This window comes from Crinia signifera, chromosome 2 (genome assembly GCF_055691185.1).
Source record: "Crinia signifera chromosome 2, ASM5569118v1, whole genome shotgun sequence".
In the NCBI taxonomy this organism is placed as follows: domain Eukaryota; kingdom Metazoa; phylum Chordata; class Amphibia; order Anura; family Myobatrachidae; genus Crinia; species Crinia signifera.
Window position 1 is genome coordinate 295,725,277 of NC_139218.1, and position 19,974 is coordinate 295,745,250.

The 19,974-nt window shown below is 41.7% G+C and overlaps 1 protein-coding gene across 1 annotated transcript in view; it reads left to right on the forward strand.

Moving 5' to 3' along the window:
- COMMD6 (COMM domain containing 6) overlaps positions 1 to 16,985 on the forward strand; it is a 33,874-nt gene extending 16,889 nt beyond the window's left edge. The window contains exons 5-7 of the mRNA XM_083168853.1: positions 8,473 to 8,638; positions 14,236 to 14,388; positions 15,940 to 16,985. Of these exons, the coding sequence (XP_083024979.1) occupies positions 8,473 to 8,638; positions 14,236 to 14,388; positions 15,940 to 15,990 (370 nt within the window). The 3' untranslated portion in view covers positions 15,991 to 16,985. The remainder of the gene's footprint in view (positions 1 to 8,472; positions 8,639 to 14,235; positions 14,389 to 15,939) is intronic.
- The last annotated feature ends 2,989 nt before the right edge of the window (positions 16,986 to 19,974 follow it).

Genomic DNA, 19,974 nt, shown 5'->3' on the forward strand with positions numbered 1-19,974 from the left:
GAATTGAATGGACCTTGATGGCTGCATCTGGCTCTTTTGGAAGTTTATTATCCAACCGTGTTCTTCTAATGACGAAATCACTATTGCTAGATCTTCCTGGATCTTTCTTTCCGATGATGCTGCGATTAGTAAATCGTCCAGGTACGGCCAAATACGAATATTCTTCATTCTTAGGGATGCTACTAACGTGATCAGGACTTTTGTGAAGACTCGAGGTGACGTCTTAGAAACCTCCTGTCTTGATGCCTGACTGGGATGTGGTAATATGCATCTTTTAAGTCCAGTGATACCATAAAGTCTCCCATCTCGACTCCTGCTAGTATCGATTTTTGTGTCTCCATTCTGAATTTTTTTACATTCACGTGTGAGTTCAATTTTTTTAGGTCCAGGATGGTGCGATACCCTCCTGTGTTTTTTTTTTTTTACTAGAAAGAGATTCGAGTAAAAGCCTTTTTTCTCCTGTTCTGCTACCGGTTCTATAGCTTTGATGCTTAACAATTGAGATATGATCTTCTGTAGTTCTTTCTTTTCTAACCGAGCTTTTGGCTCTCTTGATATCCAAAAGCGATTTTTTTTTTTTTTCTTGGAATCTGTAGGAATTCTATCGCGTATCCATCTTGCAGAATCTTCAGTACCCATCTGTCTTGAATGGTATTTTCCCAAACACTTGAAAACTGGGACAGACGAGCTCCTACGCAGGGACCACTGTGATTGTCATTGCCTGGGCCCGCTCCTGAAGTTCTGCCGAAAGGACTGCTTGGATGACTGAAAGGATCCTCTTTGATTATATGGTCTTCCTGGTCTGTAGCCTCTTGCCGCTCTATATTGAAGCTTTGCTGGATTCTGGAACTGAAATTTATTTTTCTTTTCCTGTGGCAATCTGAGAGATTTTCCGCCTGTTATCCTGTATATTAACGCATCTAGCTTTAAACCAAATAGCTGTGATCCTTCAAAAGGAAGAGAGACTAATCTATTTTTTGAGTGTGCATCGGCTGACCATGACCTTAGCCATAATGCTCTTCTCGCTGATACACCTGCTGCCATCGATCTTGCAGCGAACGAGACGGTATCCAGTGATGCCTCACAAATGAAATCTATGGCCTTCTGCATCATCTCTCGATTCTTAAGCAAGTACTGCTTGGAGATCTTGTCTTCAATATCATTATGTAGTGACGCACCCCAAAGCCTCAAAGCTCTTGCTACTGAGGCCACCGATACTCCTGTTTTTAGTGACACAGCTGCAGAGAAATGTAGTTTTCGGAAGGAACCCTCCATTCTTCTGTCCATAGGGTCCTTGAATGAGGCCCCGTCTTCCAGCGGAATTGTCGTTCTTGATGTTAGTTCGGCCACTGCCGCATCCACCTTTGGCAGCTCACACCACTTTAGAAAAAGGTCGTCCTTCACTGGGTACATACGGTCGACTCTAGACAGTTTACCTTGTCTTTTCTCAATATTGGACCACTCCTTAGATATCAGGTCTTTCATCACTTTGTGAACCGGAAAATTACGGCCTTTTTTAGATCTGTCTTCAAATAAGATATCTTCTCCTTCGACTGGTGTGACTGGCTCTTTAATATTCATGGTCTTATATATGGCTTTCAATATACTCTCCACATTATCAAAATTAAAGACTCTTGTCTCCTCTTTAATTTCTCCTTCCTCTGCAGATGTATTCTCAATTTCTTCTAATAACTCTTCTGATGAGGCTCCTTCATCACTGAACCCTGCTTGGTCCCTTGACCTTTTACTGCCCTGGGAATCTATGAACTCTTCTTTTGAGACAAAAGATCTTTTCATCCAATCCATTAAATCTTGTAGTATTTTTGGTTGGTCAGAAACAGGTTTAGGTTTAATTTCACATTTTTGACATAGATTTTTTCCTTCAGTTGAAGAAAATATTGCATCACAGGCCATGCAGGTCATATTCAAGTGCTTCTTTTTTGCAACTTTCTTTTTTGGAATAGTAGCCGATTCTTTAACAGGCACACTATAAAAACAAAAAATCTTCTATCACTATTTTGAAAAAAATAAAACCTACTAACCTATTCTGTAAAAACCATACTAGAGCTTACCTCACAGGGGCACTATCAAGCCTAGGGGGGGAAGGCGTATCCATGTTCTAAATCTGCAGCAGTACACCTGCGTGATTTTGATATATATATATATATATATATATATATATATATATATATATATATATATATATATATATATATATATATATATATATATATATATTCTGTGCGAATACAATTATATTATCTGGTCCATATAACTATAAAGTAACCAGCTTCAATACCTTGTCTTCAAGAAAACTGCAGTTTGGCAGGCACACACTCAGCTCTCCTCTCAGCAGCAGCAGAAAAGTTTTGTAACAGCGCCATTTTCCCTTGCTGCACCCAGAATATATAGCCATTTACAGCTGCAATCACTCGCTTGTAATTGCTATTGCCGCCTAGTCCAATCGCTGTTCTGCGCAATGTATTCTGGTAGCTGTAGTTCCGCCTGTGTACTAGCGTTTGCGCATTGCATTATGGACCCTGTAGTCCTTTAGCTAGGTATCTCCGTGCTCCGGCCGCCATCTTGCGGGATCCACCGCACGGGATTATGGGATCTGTAGTCTTCCGGTGTCTGGCGCTGGCGTCCCGGAAGTCTGTGTAACTGGACACAGAACTTCTCTCTCTCTGTTCACACAAGCTGTAACCGGTATCCTCTTACATGCGGACCGAATGGAGCTCCCGCCAAGGGCTTTTATCCACGTCTGGGACCCTGGCTCCATTTATCTGAACAGGCTCTGTTTCTCAGGCACACTTTCAGGTTAGTTTATGGGCAGGAACCTTGTCAGGTCACGCTCCCATGTCGCTCACTTCCCCCAGAGTGAACCCTGTATTTGAGGCAAGCTCCTAGAAAATAAAACAACCTACTCTGCCTAGTCTAACTGTATAACTAGGAGACAGGAAAAAAAGACAAGGAGAAAGGGGAGGTGCGCCCATTTATGCAAGAAGGGGGAGGTCCTAGAAAAAAAACAGCCTGTCTATCTGAAGGGAGAGGGATGAAATCCCAAGGTCTTGGCTGCCATGGGGATCGTAGAAGAAATTGAGTTTGAAGTGACAAAAAGACATCCAAGATGAGATTGCAGAGAGGCATTCAGAGACTTGGGCAATAACCACTGGTGACAACTCTGGGGTTGATAGAGTTTCATCCGCATATAAATGATACTGAAATCCAAAAGAAGTAATGAGTTTGCCAAGAGATGAGGTATAGATTGAGAAAAGCAGATGAACGTTGACTGAGCCTTGCAGAACTCCGACTGACAGAGGCAGAGTCAGAGAAGCAAACACTGAAAGATCGATCAGATAGGTAAGATGTGAACCAGGAAAGGGCTGTGTCATTAAGGAGTGCAGTGTTTGTATGAGAAGAGTATGATCAATACTGTCAAACGCAGCAGAAAGATCTAGAAGAATAAGTAGTAAGTAATGGCCTTTAGACTTGGCAGTTACCAGATCATTCACTAGTCAGTGCTGTCTCAGTGGAGTGTTGGGAACGAAAGCCTGACTGAAGCGGGTCTAACAGGGTGTGAGGGTTAAGAAAGTGTGTGAGGCGAGAGTAGACAAGTATCTCCAGTAGCTTGGAGAGGCATGGGAGCTGAGAGATAGAACGGTAGTTAGAGAGTGAATTAGGGTCAGAATTGTTTTTTTTTTTTTTTTTTTTCAGAATGGTAGTAATCCCTGCATGTTTGAGCACAGAAGGAAAAGTACCAGTAGCAAGAGAGAGATTGCAGATTTTAGTTCAGGTTGGGACAAGCACAGGAAATAGAGTTTTAATGACTTGTGCAGGTATAGGGTCAAGAGGAGAGGTAGTATAGTAGGAGGATAAGAAGAGTGTGGATACTTCTTTTTCATTTCTGGGCTCAAATGAAGAGAAAGTGCCAGATCATCTCGAATGTTATCAATCTTGTCCTTAAAGTACGAGGCAAGTTCTTGTGCACTGATGGTAGCCGGTTTGGGGAGGAGAGGAAGGGTACAGAAGAGACTTAAATGTGTTAAAAAGTCGTTCAGGGTTAGTGGCATAAGAAAAGATGAGAGATGTATTCCTCATGTATTCATTTAGGCAGTGTGTGTAAAGTACAAGGTAATATTATGCTAGCTGTTGTATATTACACAATGTGCTTCTCAATGTGCTTTGCCACACATCTAATAAAACAAAAAAGTGGCTTCCTGAGTTACAAAACTGTAGTCCCTCCAGCTGCACCTCTTACAGTCCCGGGTGGTCTGGTCTGGTCTGCCAGTCTGAAATTTGTGCAGGCTTTGGATCTTGAACCAACACAAATATACAAGCTGCCCAGGTTTCTAGGGACAGCAGGAGAATAGCCCCTGTGAGTCGGGATCCCCCCGTTGGGCAGTCATCCGGCACCCACTTATTGGGTGCAGATCGTGAGTAGTTTTTGTTGCACATGTGTTCGGCCGTTCAATGGATGGTACGACCGGCATCATTCGGCTGGCATTTTTCTGGACTTGCACATCATGTGTCAAAAATGCACCAAATCGTTAGTCCAGGAAAGTCGTGACATGATCAGGATCAAAAGCTGGTTGTTCTGATGTATGGCTACCTTAATAGTTGAGAATTGCTGAGCTGTTAAATTATAAATGTGCATTTTAACATGTGAGCAGCAGAGGGCAGCAGATCTGGTTTCAACTTTCATTCATGGGGATTTATTTTTAAGTTCTAAATTATTATTATCATTAACAGTTTCTTATATAGCGCACACATATTCCGCAGCACTTTACAGAGAATATTTGAACATTCACATCAGTCCCTGCCCCAGTGGAGCTTACAATCTATATTCCCTACCACATGTACACACGGACATACAGTCATTCTTGGGTTAATTTTGTTGGAAGCCAATTAATCTACCTCTATATTTTTGGAGTGTGAGAGGAAACCGGAGTACCCGGAGGACACCCACGCAATCATCGGGAAAATATACAAACTCCACACAGTTAGGGCCACAGTGGGAATAAAACCCATGACCTCAACACTGAAGCATTAATGCTATTCATTATACCGTCCGTGTTAAAAGAATGTCAAAATGAGTACTCCTTTTTACACCTTTAGGTTAACATATACACTTCCAGGTTTACTGGCTCGGTTCTAATAAAACAAAAAAGCACATTATTTACAACCAACTACAGGTTGAGTGTTCCTTATCCGAAATACTCAGGACCAGGAGCATTTTAGATTAGGGATTATTTTGGAATAATTCATACTTACCCGGTTTCAGAGGCATCCACTTTGCCAACCTCCTGAGCATTCTTGGTCCTAATGATGCCAACCGTTGGTGGCATGGATAGTAAAATTGTTATTCCACCCACCTTGCTGATTCCACTGCTTTTGCGGGTCACAAGGTATGATCCACGTGGTGCAACCTACACTTATGGTGCCCATACACGCTACGATGGCAGGATGCGTTCAAATGCGCGCTCCCGCGGGCATCCCATCACACAGTACAAAAAGTATGTGGGTACTTGTTTCCTAGCATGGCGCCTACGATATTCAGTCGTATGGCATCTTATACATTGTATGGCATCGCATGCCATATACCCGCATGCGATGCGATTTCAAAATTGTATAAGCACCCTAATGGGTTTTTTCAATGTTAAATGGTCCCCCTATACGATTTTTATTTGTATAAGCACCCTAGTGGGTGCTTATACAATGTTAAATGCACCCCCACTATCAACGCCAACCCGAAGCGTGGCAAGCGCAGCGGTACGCTTCCTCCGACCTTTTCATACTCCCACTATCCACGTCGGCGTGGGGTTGATTTTATATAGTGCCCGAAGCTTGGCGAGCGGACGCATATTACTTTACATGTATTACGCGGGGCTCGCTGCGTTCGCCACGCTTCGGGCTCGCTGCGCTCGCCACACTATATAAAATCATCTCCACGCCGATGTGGATGGTGGGGGTATGAAAAGGTCAGAGGATGCGTACCGCCGCCCCTTTCGGGCTCGCCACGCTTCGGGTTGGCGTTGATAGTGGGGGTGCTTTTACCATTGTAAGCACCCATTACGGTGCTTATACACTTAATAATCTTATAGAGGTGCCATTTTAACATTTAAAGCACCCATTAGGGTGCTTATACAATTTAAAATCGTATACCATCTCATTGTATGGCATTGTATGCCATATACAAAGGTATACGATTTTTAAAACTGTATAACATCAGGTGCCATCGCGTCTCGTCGCATCGTATACCATTGTAAGGCTTATCGTATACGATGTGATGGGCGCCGTGCTAGGAAACAAGTGCCAGTATGTGCTGCACATACTTTTTGTACTGCTTTCGGATGGCATCACACGCACATTTCATGCAATTCTCACAGCGTGTATGGGCACCTTTTACATCCTTAGAACTAGATGTTTCCCTTTGGGGTTAGTGGATGGATGTTGGTGGCCATGTGAGTATGAAAACCAAGAAAGGGGGGGGGGGGGGTGTGACATTCTGAAAACCCTAAGTTTTAGGATATCTGGATAAGTTATACTCAACCAGTAGCTGGTGCAGGCATCAATTTGTTTTAAATATGATATCCTAAAGCCAGCATGCATGTGAAGATTCACTCCTGCAATGGCTTGGTGTGTGTAAACTTATTTTCTATCTCTAAATACGCCTCACCTCTGAGGTGGAATACCACCAATGACAACTAGAGGTCACTCGAAGGACCAATTTACTCCTTAACAGGAAGTGAAGGCAAAATGATTGGTTTCAAACATGCTGGATATGGAAAGGGGGAGCTGCGAAGACAGATTTGAGGTAGGAGCAGATAGGGACTAATTTGTTATTTTCATTGGCTTTTAAACGTGTGTGTGTGTGTGTGTGTGTGTGTGTGTGTGTGTGTGCTTAAATGAAAAGGAGTCTTGCTGTAGCAGTATTGTATCTAATTGCTGTGGTTTAATGTGTGTTTGTTGCGTTTTTCTCAGATGCGAATGTGTAGTTAACGGCTTTGCCTCCATTTCTTTATTCCTAGAAAGTAGTTTTTTTGGCGTGGTTGGATGCATGATCGATTCCTCCAGATCAACGCAAAGAACTGTTAACCAATTTCTTTGTGCAAAAGGCAAGCCTGCTTCAGAAATGTATCCCAGGATGGAGGCTGTATATGTTCATATTCCTTATGCTACACCGCTGTACTGTAATGTTGAGGGTATCTGTGCTGGAATTCAGTCTTCCCAAACTTATGTTTTGATTACTTGGAGGTTCTGAGGATATTCATTTTGAATACATATAACATATACACCCATCAATGTGACAATTAGATTTGAGCAGAAGTTTTATCATGCCATGTACTTTACGACTTTGTCGTCGCAGAATACTACTCCATAGTACCTAGTGCACAATAAGTGACCAAAGATGCAAAAGTAAAGAAGTACTGAGTGTAGGGCAGACATGTCTAAACTATGGCCCTCCAACTACAAGTCCCATCATGCCTTGCCACAATAGGAGTGACCTGCACCATGTACTGTTATGCTTAATCTGTGACACTATAACCATTAATTTTGTACATAAATATTAATGTGAGTGCCTAGTAAACTGTAGGGACAGTAATAGCAACATTTAGGAAAAAGTACACTGTCTGAAAAGGCGGACCGGTCCGATACGAGTGACCTGCTCCATGATCTGTTATGCTTTGTATGTGCCTAGTACACTGTATGCAAAATAGAGGGAACTGTACAGCAAGGGATTCCCTTCTCATGCCATATGGTGCATATAGGTTAGATACATGAGGACACATCTGATTGTTTAATAATGCAGTGTGTTGCATGCAATAACATTCAGTTATTTCAAGTCTGTAAAGCAATCTGCCCAGCTTCTCTAAAACGGGGTAGCATTTTGGCCACTTATGCAAGTTTTGGGTTTTGTTATCTCCTGCATAGCCCCCAAGAAATTGCAAAGTCTAAGTAATCAAATTCCATTGTATCTATTCTTATTAGAAAATGTGTTCATTGTGAGAACCCTGTCTGCCAGGCATTATCTGACCATCCTAAAGGCCCCCTTACACTTGTTCAACTTATTGTTCAACAAATTGAACCTGATTGACTCGAGATTTATCCTATGAGCAGGATGATCAATCTCTTCCAATCGTGATCCTGGAATAGTGCTAACTGCTCAGTCACAATTGGGCTATGGCCTTTTCTCTAGACTTGCGTGTCTGGATCTCAGTGCGGCGGCCATCTTAATTCTTCTGGATGTCTGAAATGTTTTTTTTGAGACCGTATGGCTCCATTTGTAGCCAATGTTTTAGCGTAATCTCATGAGGCTGAATAGCGCACTTTGCATTCATGCTTCATAAAGTGTACAAATTGGAGATATAATTGTCCTTTTAGCCATTTTGATTTTCCCTTTTTGTAATGCTTGGGTGATTGAATGATCAAATGCATTGATCCCTTGTAAATGATTGTTCTCTTGCATTACAGCACTGCTGCAAAGCAGCAACTGGCCACTGATGCACTAATAAACACCATTACCAGCTGTTATACACTCCCAAAGCAGATCCTGCAAGTTATTCGCCATGTGTGGAATGAGAATGGTAAAAGGCTGTCCGAGGCTGAAGGAACCAGAGATCTGTTACCTGCTGCACAAGTAAAGATTATTCAAATTCATAGATTTTACCTTGACTGAAATGTACCAATATATAGATACAGAACTACATTATTGTTTGCTAAAAGTCTGAAAACTAGAAGATCTGGGTGTGCACCACCAGACAGCCGAGAGGACGGCTACTAACAAATCTTTGATGCTTACGGTCAAGAGGATTGACCAACCGCTTCCCTGTAGCTATGACCTGACAATCCTCAGGAGTACTTAATAGTGTAAGATGTAAAGACTGGCTTTTCCTAGGAACTGCTTTCTACAGTATTTCTCCTGCAAAATGATCACTGTGCCTTTTGAGACAGGAGCACTGTGATAAAGAGTGTGAGGACTGCCAAAACGTATTCCTTGGCAGGTCAGTATTGATAGAAGTTTTGTCCGTATCCAACTTTGCTATGGGTGAGCTGTACTAAGCCATAAAGAGGAGAGTGATAAAGTACTAGACAATCAGCCCCTAACAGTTGATACATGATTAGAACTAGTTAATATCCAAATGGTGATGGACATTAGTATTGAATCTGAAATAACAGTGCAGCAGTTTGATTCTAATGCATCTGATCTATATAATAACGTCTCAGAAGAGTCAGATTTTATCAAATTGTCAAATTCCATTAAAATTAATCTATAAATTAATGTTAATGCCTTACAAGCAATGTTTCAAGATTCAAAGAATAGAAGTACCCAGACAAAGGTCTCTTCAGCATGTGTAGGCTAATTGCTCCTTCTATTTTGAGTAGTCTAAGGCCTGGTCCGCATAACCAAGGGTGGATTCAGGAATAGCAAGGCTATACAGGAGAACGGCCAATCCCTTGAAGATTATATATGCTTTTAAGAATGTGATAAAGAGGAGCAAAAGAGTTATGCTATATACACAAGGGGAGATTTGACATTAGATTTTGATAATATAGTCAAAATCCCATTTACGATCGCAAAGGTTTTTACATTGCGATCTCGATGCGCACTCCTGGGACCGCACAAATCGAAACCCAGATAGACCGGGCAGCAATGACTATATAGTGCAAATCTAATGTAGATTGCATGAATTGTATGTAAATAATACAGAGTTAGCAAAGATTGCATAGCAATCAAATCTTAAGTCGAATAGCATGGGAATCTCACTGTGTGTACACACCATTACACTCTAGCAGTCAGAAAAGTATTGTGATTACATCCCCACTTTCCTAAGGCCCAGAGTATAAAGTTTGTTGAATACCATTTGATGCACAGAATGGAAGTTGTTCATTTTTATAATTTAAAAGATAAAAAAAAACTCCTCCAGGACACTGCAATAGGCAAGCAAAGGAGAATTCTATTCTACGTGATAATAGTAATGAAGATACCACAAGGCTCTAGTGGTCCTACACAATGTGATAAAATCACTTGCATTGGCTTAGTTTATTAATGCATTTTTAAACACCTTAAATGTGAACCGCTCCTAGCAAAAGGAAAGGGTGGAGATGGATTGATCTATGACAACGGGCTCCTCTCACCCTACTGAAAGGGTCAGAATAGAGAGCAGAAGTTCTCAGGGCCTAATCTTAACCAAAAAGCTAATGCACTGAGGGAAGTCAATGGCAGGTATTCAATGCTGTTTGCGAGTGGTGACAGCGAGCAGGGCTTCCTGCTCGCTGTCACCACTCACCCTGACCGCATTCAACGCAGCCTCCGCATCCGCCAATTCCCCCTCGCTCTATTTTTTGGGCAAGGGGGAATTGGCGGATGCGGCTCCAGAAGCAGCGAGACCCGCGGCTAAAAACTGTGAGGTTTATGCAGCAGTTTCTGTTTTGGGGAATTCTTGCCGTCCTGTGACGGCGAGGATTTCCCCAGAAGGTTGAATAGAGCGAGCGGCCGGCGCGGGGGTTAAACAGCGAGGATCGCTGGTTTTCAGCAATCCTCGCTGTTTAACCCCCTCGCCGGCCACTCGCTGCGGCATTGAATACCTGCCAATGTATGGTCAGCCTAAGTATACAGTCCTCTTTGTTTTATGAAGCTGGTTCCCTTTGACTAAATTGATTTATGTATTCTTGCCTCCTGAAATTAATTGCTAAAAAAGGGAATTCCCACCCACTAATATAATCCCCGTGGTCTTATTTGGTGGTTGGACACGAGTTGTCCTACAGCCGTGGTGCACGCAGCAGGTAGGAGTGTGCAATAGTGCTTGGGGAGGGAGTATAATTACCTGGGCCCTGGTCTGATGGTGGGGCCACCATTACCTAACTGCAGAAGCTCTTCTCAACTCTGCATTCATTGTTGTGTCCTGGGCTGCAGTGTGGCAGGGGAGGTGCTTAAAGTGCTATTTTTTTTGCTAATGGGGCATGTCCACACCTCCCACGATTAAACCACGCACCCTGAAAAGTACCTGAGTGTATGAGCACATCCCTTTTAACTGTAACCTCTTGGATTACCTTATGTATATTGTGCAAAGTATTTCTGTGGTAGGCATACACACAAATTCTGTTCTCCCTATTTTATACACTGGGCGGTATTCAATGAGCCTGATTCGCCATGTTTTTATGGTGAATTTGTGCTGTTTGGCGAATTTCTGACTAAAACGGTGAATCACCCTATTCAATGAGCAGATGGCGAATACATTTGAAGGTTTTTTTCACCATGATTCACCGAGTAGCAATCGCTATCTTTTTATGGCTAAGTGGAATGTGAACTTTTAAAATAAAGTGTTTTTGTTTTTTACATTTGGTGTAAAAAAAATCAGGAATTTTCTTCTGAGGAGGGGCATGCTATTTTTATTCATGTGCTGTAAGCACATGAATATATATTTAATTTAAAAAAAAAATTTTTTTTTTTAACACAGCAGCCACCAGGGGGCGCCGGAGCCGAGCCGCTCATTACATATTCATATATTCACTGCACACGATCGTTACAATCGTGTGTAGTGAATATACGCTCCCCTGCTGGCACCCCCGGGGGGCAGCCTGTGCTGCCTGGCACCCGGGGAGCCCACCTAACCCCCACAAACGTTCTGGGCTAGGCAGAGAGACTTCCATCTCTCTGCCTGGCACCGTCCTCAGGCTCCCTGCGGCAATCGCCGCAGGAGCTCATATTCGCCAGTCAGGGGCAGCGAGCCCCTGACACGTTGAATACCGGAGCCCGCTGGCTCCGGAACGTGGCGAATGTGCAGCGAATCCTAAAAAGGATTCGCTGCACCTCGCAGGTATTCTCATTGAATACCGCCCACTTTCTAATATATTTTTGTTTGTGAATGTGTTCCAAACCTAGTTCTAATGCTGGCGCCGTGAAACTACACAAGTACCGACTTTTCTAATATCAGTCAGTGATTCAAGGAGTCTGAAAAATCTGAGTTCTCTGTTATTTTAGACTCCTCCCATCAGGTTGTGCCTCCACAATGATGCCATGCATGTGCTGTCTGCTCACTACACATAGTTGGCTGACAGTTGGTCTAGTGTATGGGTTCTCAAACTCTGTCATCATGAACACACACAGTTCACGGTCTCCAGGTCACCTGACGGGTGCATTCATTACTCATTGACTCATTTTAAAAGATCCATGGGTGGAGCTAATTATTTCACTTCTGATTCTTTGAGGAAACCTGCACTGTGTGAGGTCCTGAAAACAGAGTTTGAGAACCTGTGGTCTAGTGCATCGGTTCTCAAACTGTAGGTCCTGACCCCAAAGTGGGTGGCGACCTTCTCAGCATGGGGTCTCGACTCCATGTTGTTGACCCTCAGGTTGATGACTTTTCGGTACTTGTGTAGTTTCACGGCACCAGCATGGTGCCGTGCTACTTCCGGTTTCTACGCTCTGCAAACTATCTAAAATAAACTAACTTAACTCCATGCCAACATGGATAGTTCATGCCCCCACTATCCATGTTGGCATGGAGTTGACTTTAGATAGCGTGGCAAGCGTAGCGAGCCACCGAGCCCGCAGCGTGGGCGAGCGACGCGAGCCCCGCAAGGGGACTCTGACGCACGGCGCCATGCTGGCGCCGTGAAACTACACAAGTACCGACTTTTCTAATATCAGTCAGTGATTCAAGGAGTCTGAAAAATCTGTTGAGTTCTCTGTTATTTTAGACTCCTCCCATCACTCTGTGCCTCCACAATGATGCCATGCATGTGCTGTCTGCTCACTACACATGTGATGTAATGACCTTCTGAAGTAACTTGCTGGGGTCCTGTCATTATTTTTATTGTCTGACTGGGTCCTAGAGCAAAATGGTTTGAGGAACCCTTGTCTAGTGTATGGCCAGCATTAGTGACTAATTTTTACTTGGTGTTCTAGCGCAGTGGTTCCCAACCTTGGTCCTCAAGAAACCCCCAACAGGTCACATTTTGGAGGTCTCCACACAGAATCACAAGTGAAATAATCTGCTCCACCTGTGGATCTTTTTAAAATGTGTCAATGATTGCAACTGCCGGGTGACCAGGAAAACTTGAACTGTTGGGAACCACTGTTCTAGCATCTGCTGTGACCTGTTCATAATATATGTACATAGTTTTAAATACACATTGAAATGCTGGAACCTTTTATCATCTTGATGTAAATCAATTTGTAAAGGTACAGATCTGCTTGGAGGCAGTGCTGTGTAACATGTTGCGTCATTTGGTCTTGTAAACATTTCATGTTTGACAAATGGGTTGTGTGATGGTATTGTTGCAAAGCAGCAGATGTGATCTTCCTATATAAGATTTACAGTATCAATAGCAAAACTGTATTTAAACAAAATACGCAACAGAGCTAAAAGCATTCCTCTAATATATCTGATACCATAACACATCTGACCAAGCAGGTGTACTGTCCACAATTGTCTAGCATTAGCATACTTTTAATAGGTTGAATATGAAGGATAAAATAAATATAAAGTATATTATGCTCTAGTAGAGCTTTGTATAAAGGTCAAAAATTCAAACCCAAAAGGAAATGCAAAGATTACATCCCCAGCTAGCTTATAGCACAAGAAACAACCCTTCACCATGACCCGTCTATAGAAACATTAAAGTATGACATTTTCATTTGAAAGTGGTGTTCTAGGCCAGGAATGGGGGACCTTGTGGCACTCTGGCTGTTGTTGAACTACACATCCCAAGATGCCCGGCAACAGTTTTACTATGGCTAAATAGCAAAATTGGAGCAAGGCATGCTGGGATATGCTCCCCATCCCTATACCTTGAGGATAGAGTTTAAGAACCGCTGCTTTAGTACACTGTACTAAGCAGTGTATTAAAGCAGCGGTTCTTAAACTCTATCCTCAAGGCATGCTAACAGTCCAGGTTTTCAGGATATCCATGCTTTAGCATAGGTGACTCAATTAGTACCTCAGTCAGTTTGATATGATTTTGCTCAAACATGTATAAAAGCTGGGACTGTTCCTGTGTGCTATTTCAGTTTGGGCACCACTGCATAAAGGGGATGACAGGATGTGTATTTTCCACTAACAAAAAAAAAAAAACAAATTAAATTAATTAAACATATTAAAAACAAAATGCAATAATATGTTTTTGGCACACCTATTCACTCCTATCGGAATTATCCTATTGTATTCATATGGCCCCTACATGGCTTTATAATTAATGGAGCATGTCGATGTATTTTTATTTCTTTCACAGCTTGTTGATTTCCAGTGGAAAATTGGGATGGCGGTTAGTTCGGACAGCTGCAGATCCCTAAATCATCCATATGTCACTGTGGCAATGAAATTAGCAGACTATTCTGGACAGGTTAGAAGCAAGGTGTTTGAAATGACTATTCCAGAATTTCAGGTTTGTAAAAGATGTTGTGTTTTTTTTTTGTTTTTTTTTATTATTACTGTTTTTAAGCTCTGCAAATAACTGCTCAGGTTTTGGATCCTTTTTTTTTCTTTTTCAACCTTAAGGTGCATACACACTGGCCGATATATATCTGCCGTTCGATTGAATGGCTGATATATCAATGCACCATCTGGCCACTGTGTACGAGTGATATCTCTGTGAATGGTGATGTTCTGATATATCTTGTCGGCTATGCACCACAGCCCATGCCCAATATATATATCTAAAGATATATCAGTGCATTGTGCTGTGTACGGGCGATCAGTCAACTGCCGGTACAGCCGTTTCGGAAGCCGCCGGTAATTGACGAACATATATATTAGTGTGAACCCAGCTTAACACTCATTGCATTGATTTTCACAAGAGAAATATGGGATTTTCCCGTTTTCAGACATTGTTTAGATAAATAAAAAAATACAGAAAACAAATACCAAACAGCGCTAAAAATCTGGCCAACAAATATAGCCAATCACAACTGTATAATCAAAATGTATACATTCTAATGAAAATACAATATATGCTATAATATATAAAAGTACGCACTTGCTGGTGAGCCTATAAAAGCAACCACAATTTATATGCCACCAGTCCTGGGGTTATAATAAAACTTGCGTACATTAGTAACCTATAGACGGCATATAGCAACAACAATTAGGGAGTTAGTCAGTGACTTATCAGGTGTTTAGTAGGTAATATGAATATATTCTCCAGAATTTCTCCGCAAATGGTTAGCAGAAAGTCTGTCCAATATTTGTATGACTGCACAGTCATTTTCCAAGTTACACCATACTGATAAAGTTTGAATATGTTTAATAAAGATATCGCTCTGTTGTGTGGATCCACTGGTTTCTCACAAATGCACCACAGCACTTATCCACAAATGTCCAGTATTACTCAAAGCCGTATACTTGCGGTTATTACTATACTTATCAGTTGCTAGGATGGATGCCGGCCGGCCGGCCGGCAGTGGCTGGTAAGCCAAAAAGTGTTTGGGACTAACGCATTTTCCCACTTCGCCTCGGCGGCTTTCTCAAATATCATATCACTAGAGGTTTTTTTTTTTTTTTTATGGCTTTTTCTTCCAAATAGAGGGTTACGTCATCTCTCATTTAGGAGCTGCAGTCAGAAATACATATTTTTAATTAGATTTGCACCAAGATGTGTATGTTTGTCTATAATCCACCTCTAGTAACTGTCAATCAAATGTCAGGCTCTGTGACCTGATGCATCCTGGAACTGTCAAAGGGGGGGTTCTCCAACCCACGAGAGGACTCAGGAATTCTCCTCCCACAGTTCTGCGTGCTGGGAGGGGGGGATGTCATCACAAAAATAGAATTGATGGAGGTCTATTTTAAACCCCTGCATGTATAAATATTTTCTTGTAAGCAGATCTCGCCAGCCGTACGTTTTCAACTAGATTTATAATATTAGGTGAGATAGTAATTGCACTAAAATAGTTATTACTATATTTATTTTGATTTAAAAAATGTTTCTTTCCCCAAGAATTTCTTCAAGCAATTTAAAGATATGTCTGTGGCTCTGGAGAATGTTTGAAGTAGACCCTTCACTGTGCCTTGGCTTCCGGATCTTTTAACATAACAAGATGGATCATGTGACCTGCAATAAGCGTACTGTACATTGTCAGCATGACAAGCAAGATGGAACATTGGCTGAAGTATAGTTTGTCTAAAGTTAAAAGAAATTAATGTCTATTAACATCCACCCAGATCTATCCTGTCTTTTTCATTAAGGCATAGCCATTTCTTAGCAAACAGAGACCGACACAAATTCCGGTATGATTCCTGAATCTGTATGTGTTAGGTATGCAAATGTCTTCTCAAATACTGATGGCTAATGTGTTTTTTCATTCCCATTAAAAAATATATATACACCACCTCTGCTATATCCTTAGTAAGTAGCACACATTGTTCCAACATTCCCCTTCCCCCCCCCAAGATAACTGTCTAACTACACTTACCCCTATCCCTTTAAACCGGGACACTTGTAAATGACAAAGGTTCTCTTGCTGCTTAAAACCAGTTTAAATCATATATTGTAAGCCTGTATATATAATTTTGTTAAATATTATTATTCATTTTTTTAAATAAGCCTCATGTGTAAGGATATACATGATGTAACTGTTGCTAGCTGCGATATACACATTACAGTGTGCACATAAGGGTCCACCCTCTCCTTTTCTTTTTTTTCCTTCTATATATTCTGTGCATTGGCTCCATCTGGACTAGGCTTTCCCCAGGCATTTGACAGCTGCTGTGTGCCCTCAGTGGTTTGTTCTCTATTGACCAGACAGCGCTGCATGAAGATCAGTCTCAGACAAACTATTCTTCAGCTGTTGTTGAATTTTGCATTAAAAAAAAAAAAAAATGGCAGCGATGGACAGACTTGTCTCAACAAAAGACTTATTTGCCATCCTTTTTATGTAAAATAGATTCTTCTTTAATTCACCTGTTCCTGTACATGATTATTGCAAGATGTTCTAACTATCTTAGTACACTTTTGATATTTAAAATAAAAACCTGATATTTAAAAAAGCCAAAATGATTGTGAGTCCTCTGTGTCCATGTAAACCAGTTCAGCTCATTTTAGGAATACATTGAGAATTGCAGCTCATCCAATCTGCTTTATTCAACTCTGTTTCAAGTCTCTGCGCTCTACACTACATCCAATGCGTGCTCCTACAGATCATTTGTGCAAGCACAGATTGATGGAGCGAATATTTAACTAGGGTGCATGCATCATGCAGGAAGACCACCCCCACTGTCACTCATCATCCACAAGTGTGCATGCACTTGCCAATACTGGAACCCTACTGGGTCCCCGTGGCTGCCAATATCGGCAGCTGCTGGGATAACTAGGTGTGTACACAAATATAGCCGTAGCAGCTACTGCAAACTCTATAGTGGCCATGGCTATAGTGGTTAGTGACCTAGGGAAACATCTTTATTTAGATTGCCATGTGCATTTGCTTTGATAAGGTAATATTTGGGGTTGCAACAGCAATTGGTGGTTAGGTAATTTTTGTATAGTCTCTTGAGATGACAAGGGCTTCTTAAATGTTGTAGTCCTCCTTAGTTACACATCAGGGGCGTGCTATATCGTTGCTCCAGTATTGTAGGAGTAGGAATCCTTTATGTATGGTCTAATATGCAAACCCTGTCTACATTAGGAAAACCTGAGCTTTAAACCGATGGATTATAATTTTATAACGCATAGAAATGTCATTGACCACTTACTATGCAATCATTTTTGCATATTGTATGATCTTGTTACAACCCGAGCTAAGAGGATTAAGCGAACGGGTCTCAGCTTCTCATGGTAACAACAGCATAACGGTCAATTATTTCTTGGCCCAGCTATAGGAAAGGAACAGCTTTTGTAAATGGAGCAGTTAGTTGGTGTAACCTGAAACCTTTTCTGATCTACTGCGAGAAATCAATCTATATATCACCCCCTCCTCCCCAATATAAATGGAAGATTCTGAAAATGCATTAAGCACTAATTGTTTGAAGGTCATGGACCAATTCTTGTTATATGTTGTGATTTACTTTAGCTTTTATAACCCAAAATACCAACCATACTACCAATTAAAAAGCTCCATCTGTCACAAAATCCTATACATTTAATTCCACTGCCTTTCTAGCCAATAGTAATTCTTCATTTACCCTGTTAGCTGCAAAAATCCTAAAATGTCTCTGAATAGGCTACAACGTACCCTATTCATTAAAGGGTTAAAAAGCACTAGATCTGTTTTGGGGTTTTCTTTGTTGGGACAGTGATCCACCTTTTACTCTGGTGTTATCAGATGTACTTAGAGGTCTTGGTGAGCCAGTTTCACAGGAGCGGCACTGAAACCCAATAGTGTGTGTTGCCATCCCATCTTGACATTGTATTCCACTTATAATGTCTCTCCTGACTAAAATTAATTATTCACTCTGTTTAAAAGTAGGCTCCAGCAATTATTCATGAGACACAAATGTAATGTGCCGCATAGTGTCCTGGAAGATGGTATTAATGTCATTTTGCTAATATAATGAACAGGTAAAAAATCGCATTGGTTCTCATCGGATCGGCTGATATATCGGCCGATATCGCATCCAATATATTGGCCGCCGTGAAACTAAACAAGTACCATTATTTCACTTGTGATTCTGTGAGGAGATCTGGAAAACATGTACTGTGTGGGGTCCTGAGGACAGAGTTTGAGAACCTGTGCTTCCTGGCCAAAGCAAAGACCCTGAATAGATCCCTGCTGCAGTAGTACAGGCAGGATTTTTAGAGGGGGGGAGGTCCAAATGTAATCCAAAGTCTCCCATTCTGCATCAAATTGGAATAAGTAAGGGAGTTTGGGGGAGCAGCAACAGCCCTGAATAGAAGTCTTTTTATACACTGGCTACAGTATGGAATACAGTAATACTATTTAACAGTACAGATGATCTATAGTATAGGCTGTTTAAAACATTTAAATTAGATAAGTGGTCAGCAAAAGGTTAAACATATTATAATAATACACAAACATTATAGAACCAGTACCGCTCTTTCTAAGTTCACAATCTCCCACCTCATGTTAAGGCTCTTGTCTCTTCCTCCTGGCAGCTCCTCTCTGTTCTATTGCAATGTTTGGGGGCACACACACACACACACACACACACACACACACACACACCAAACTTGGTAGAAGAAGCTGCTCCCGCAGGGCATGTGCAACAGCTCTGCTTTGTCCCTTACACTGATGTGGTGGCAGCTCTATTGATCATATTATATACCAGTACTATTGTCATAATTTAAGGCGCTTGCAAAGAGGACAGGGGTTTCTATACATAGAAGGAAAAAAGCCGTCACTCTCCTGCTTGTAAAAGATATTTGCACCCTGTGCCTTCCTCTGCTGCAGACTGGTAACCAAGCTGGCACATATGTAGAGTACACCAGGCGGCACTTGTGCGATTTAGAAGAAATGGAGACCACACACAGGTTCTTCAAGATCTTTTGAGATTTAATCTCGTCATCAGGATCCCGATATGCCATTTTGTAACAAATTGCCTACATCACTCAGTGTGTATAGTTAATTCGTCACAATTACAGTGGTCTGGATACAACTGGCTGCCATTATTTGTGGAGGCAGCATCCCAAAAATTGGGTCTTAATGCCCCCGTTTTCTGTGTGTGGGGTAGTAAGTGGTCCGCTCTTCACTGTCCGCTCTTCACTGGTTTCAGCATCAGTCATCCGGAGTAACCTGATGGTTAATCACAGCAGTGATATTCACAAAGAGGATCCAATGCTACATGCTTGAACACAGCACAGGATTTATTACAGCAGGTACTTCCTGCAGCATCATCAACTAGTCTTTATTTTTGCTTGTTCATACTACATATTCTGCTTAAGGTGAGTTATATTTAACCTGCTGTCATCCTATTGCCTCATTCACTGGTTCTTCATAGCGACCTGGTACAATGTGAGGAATCTGGCTTTACGAAGTTTATGATGCCCACGCACGGTGTAATTCTCGGATGAGTTTTGTAC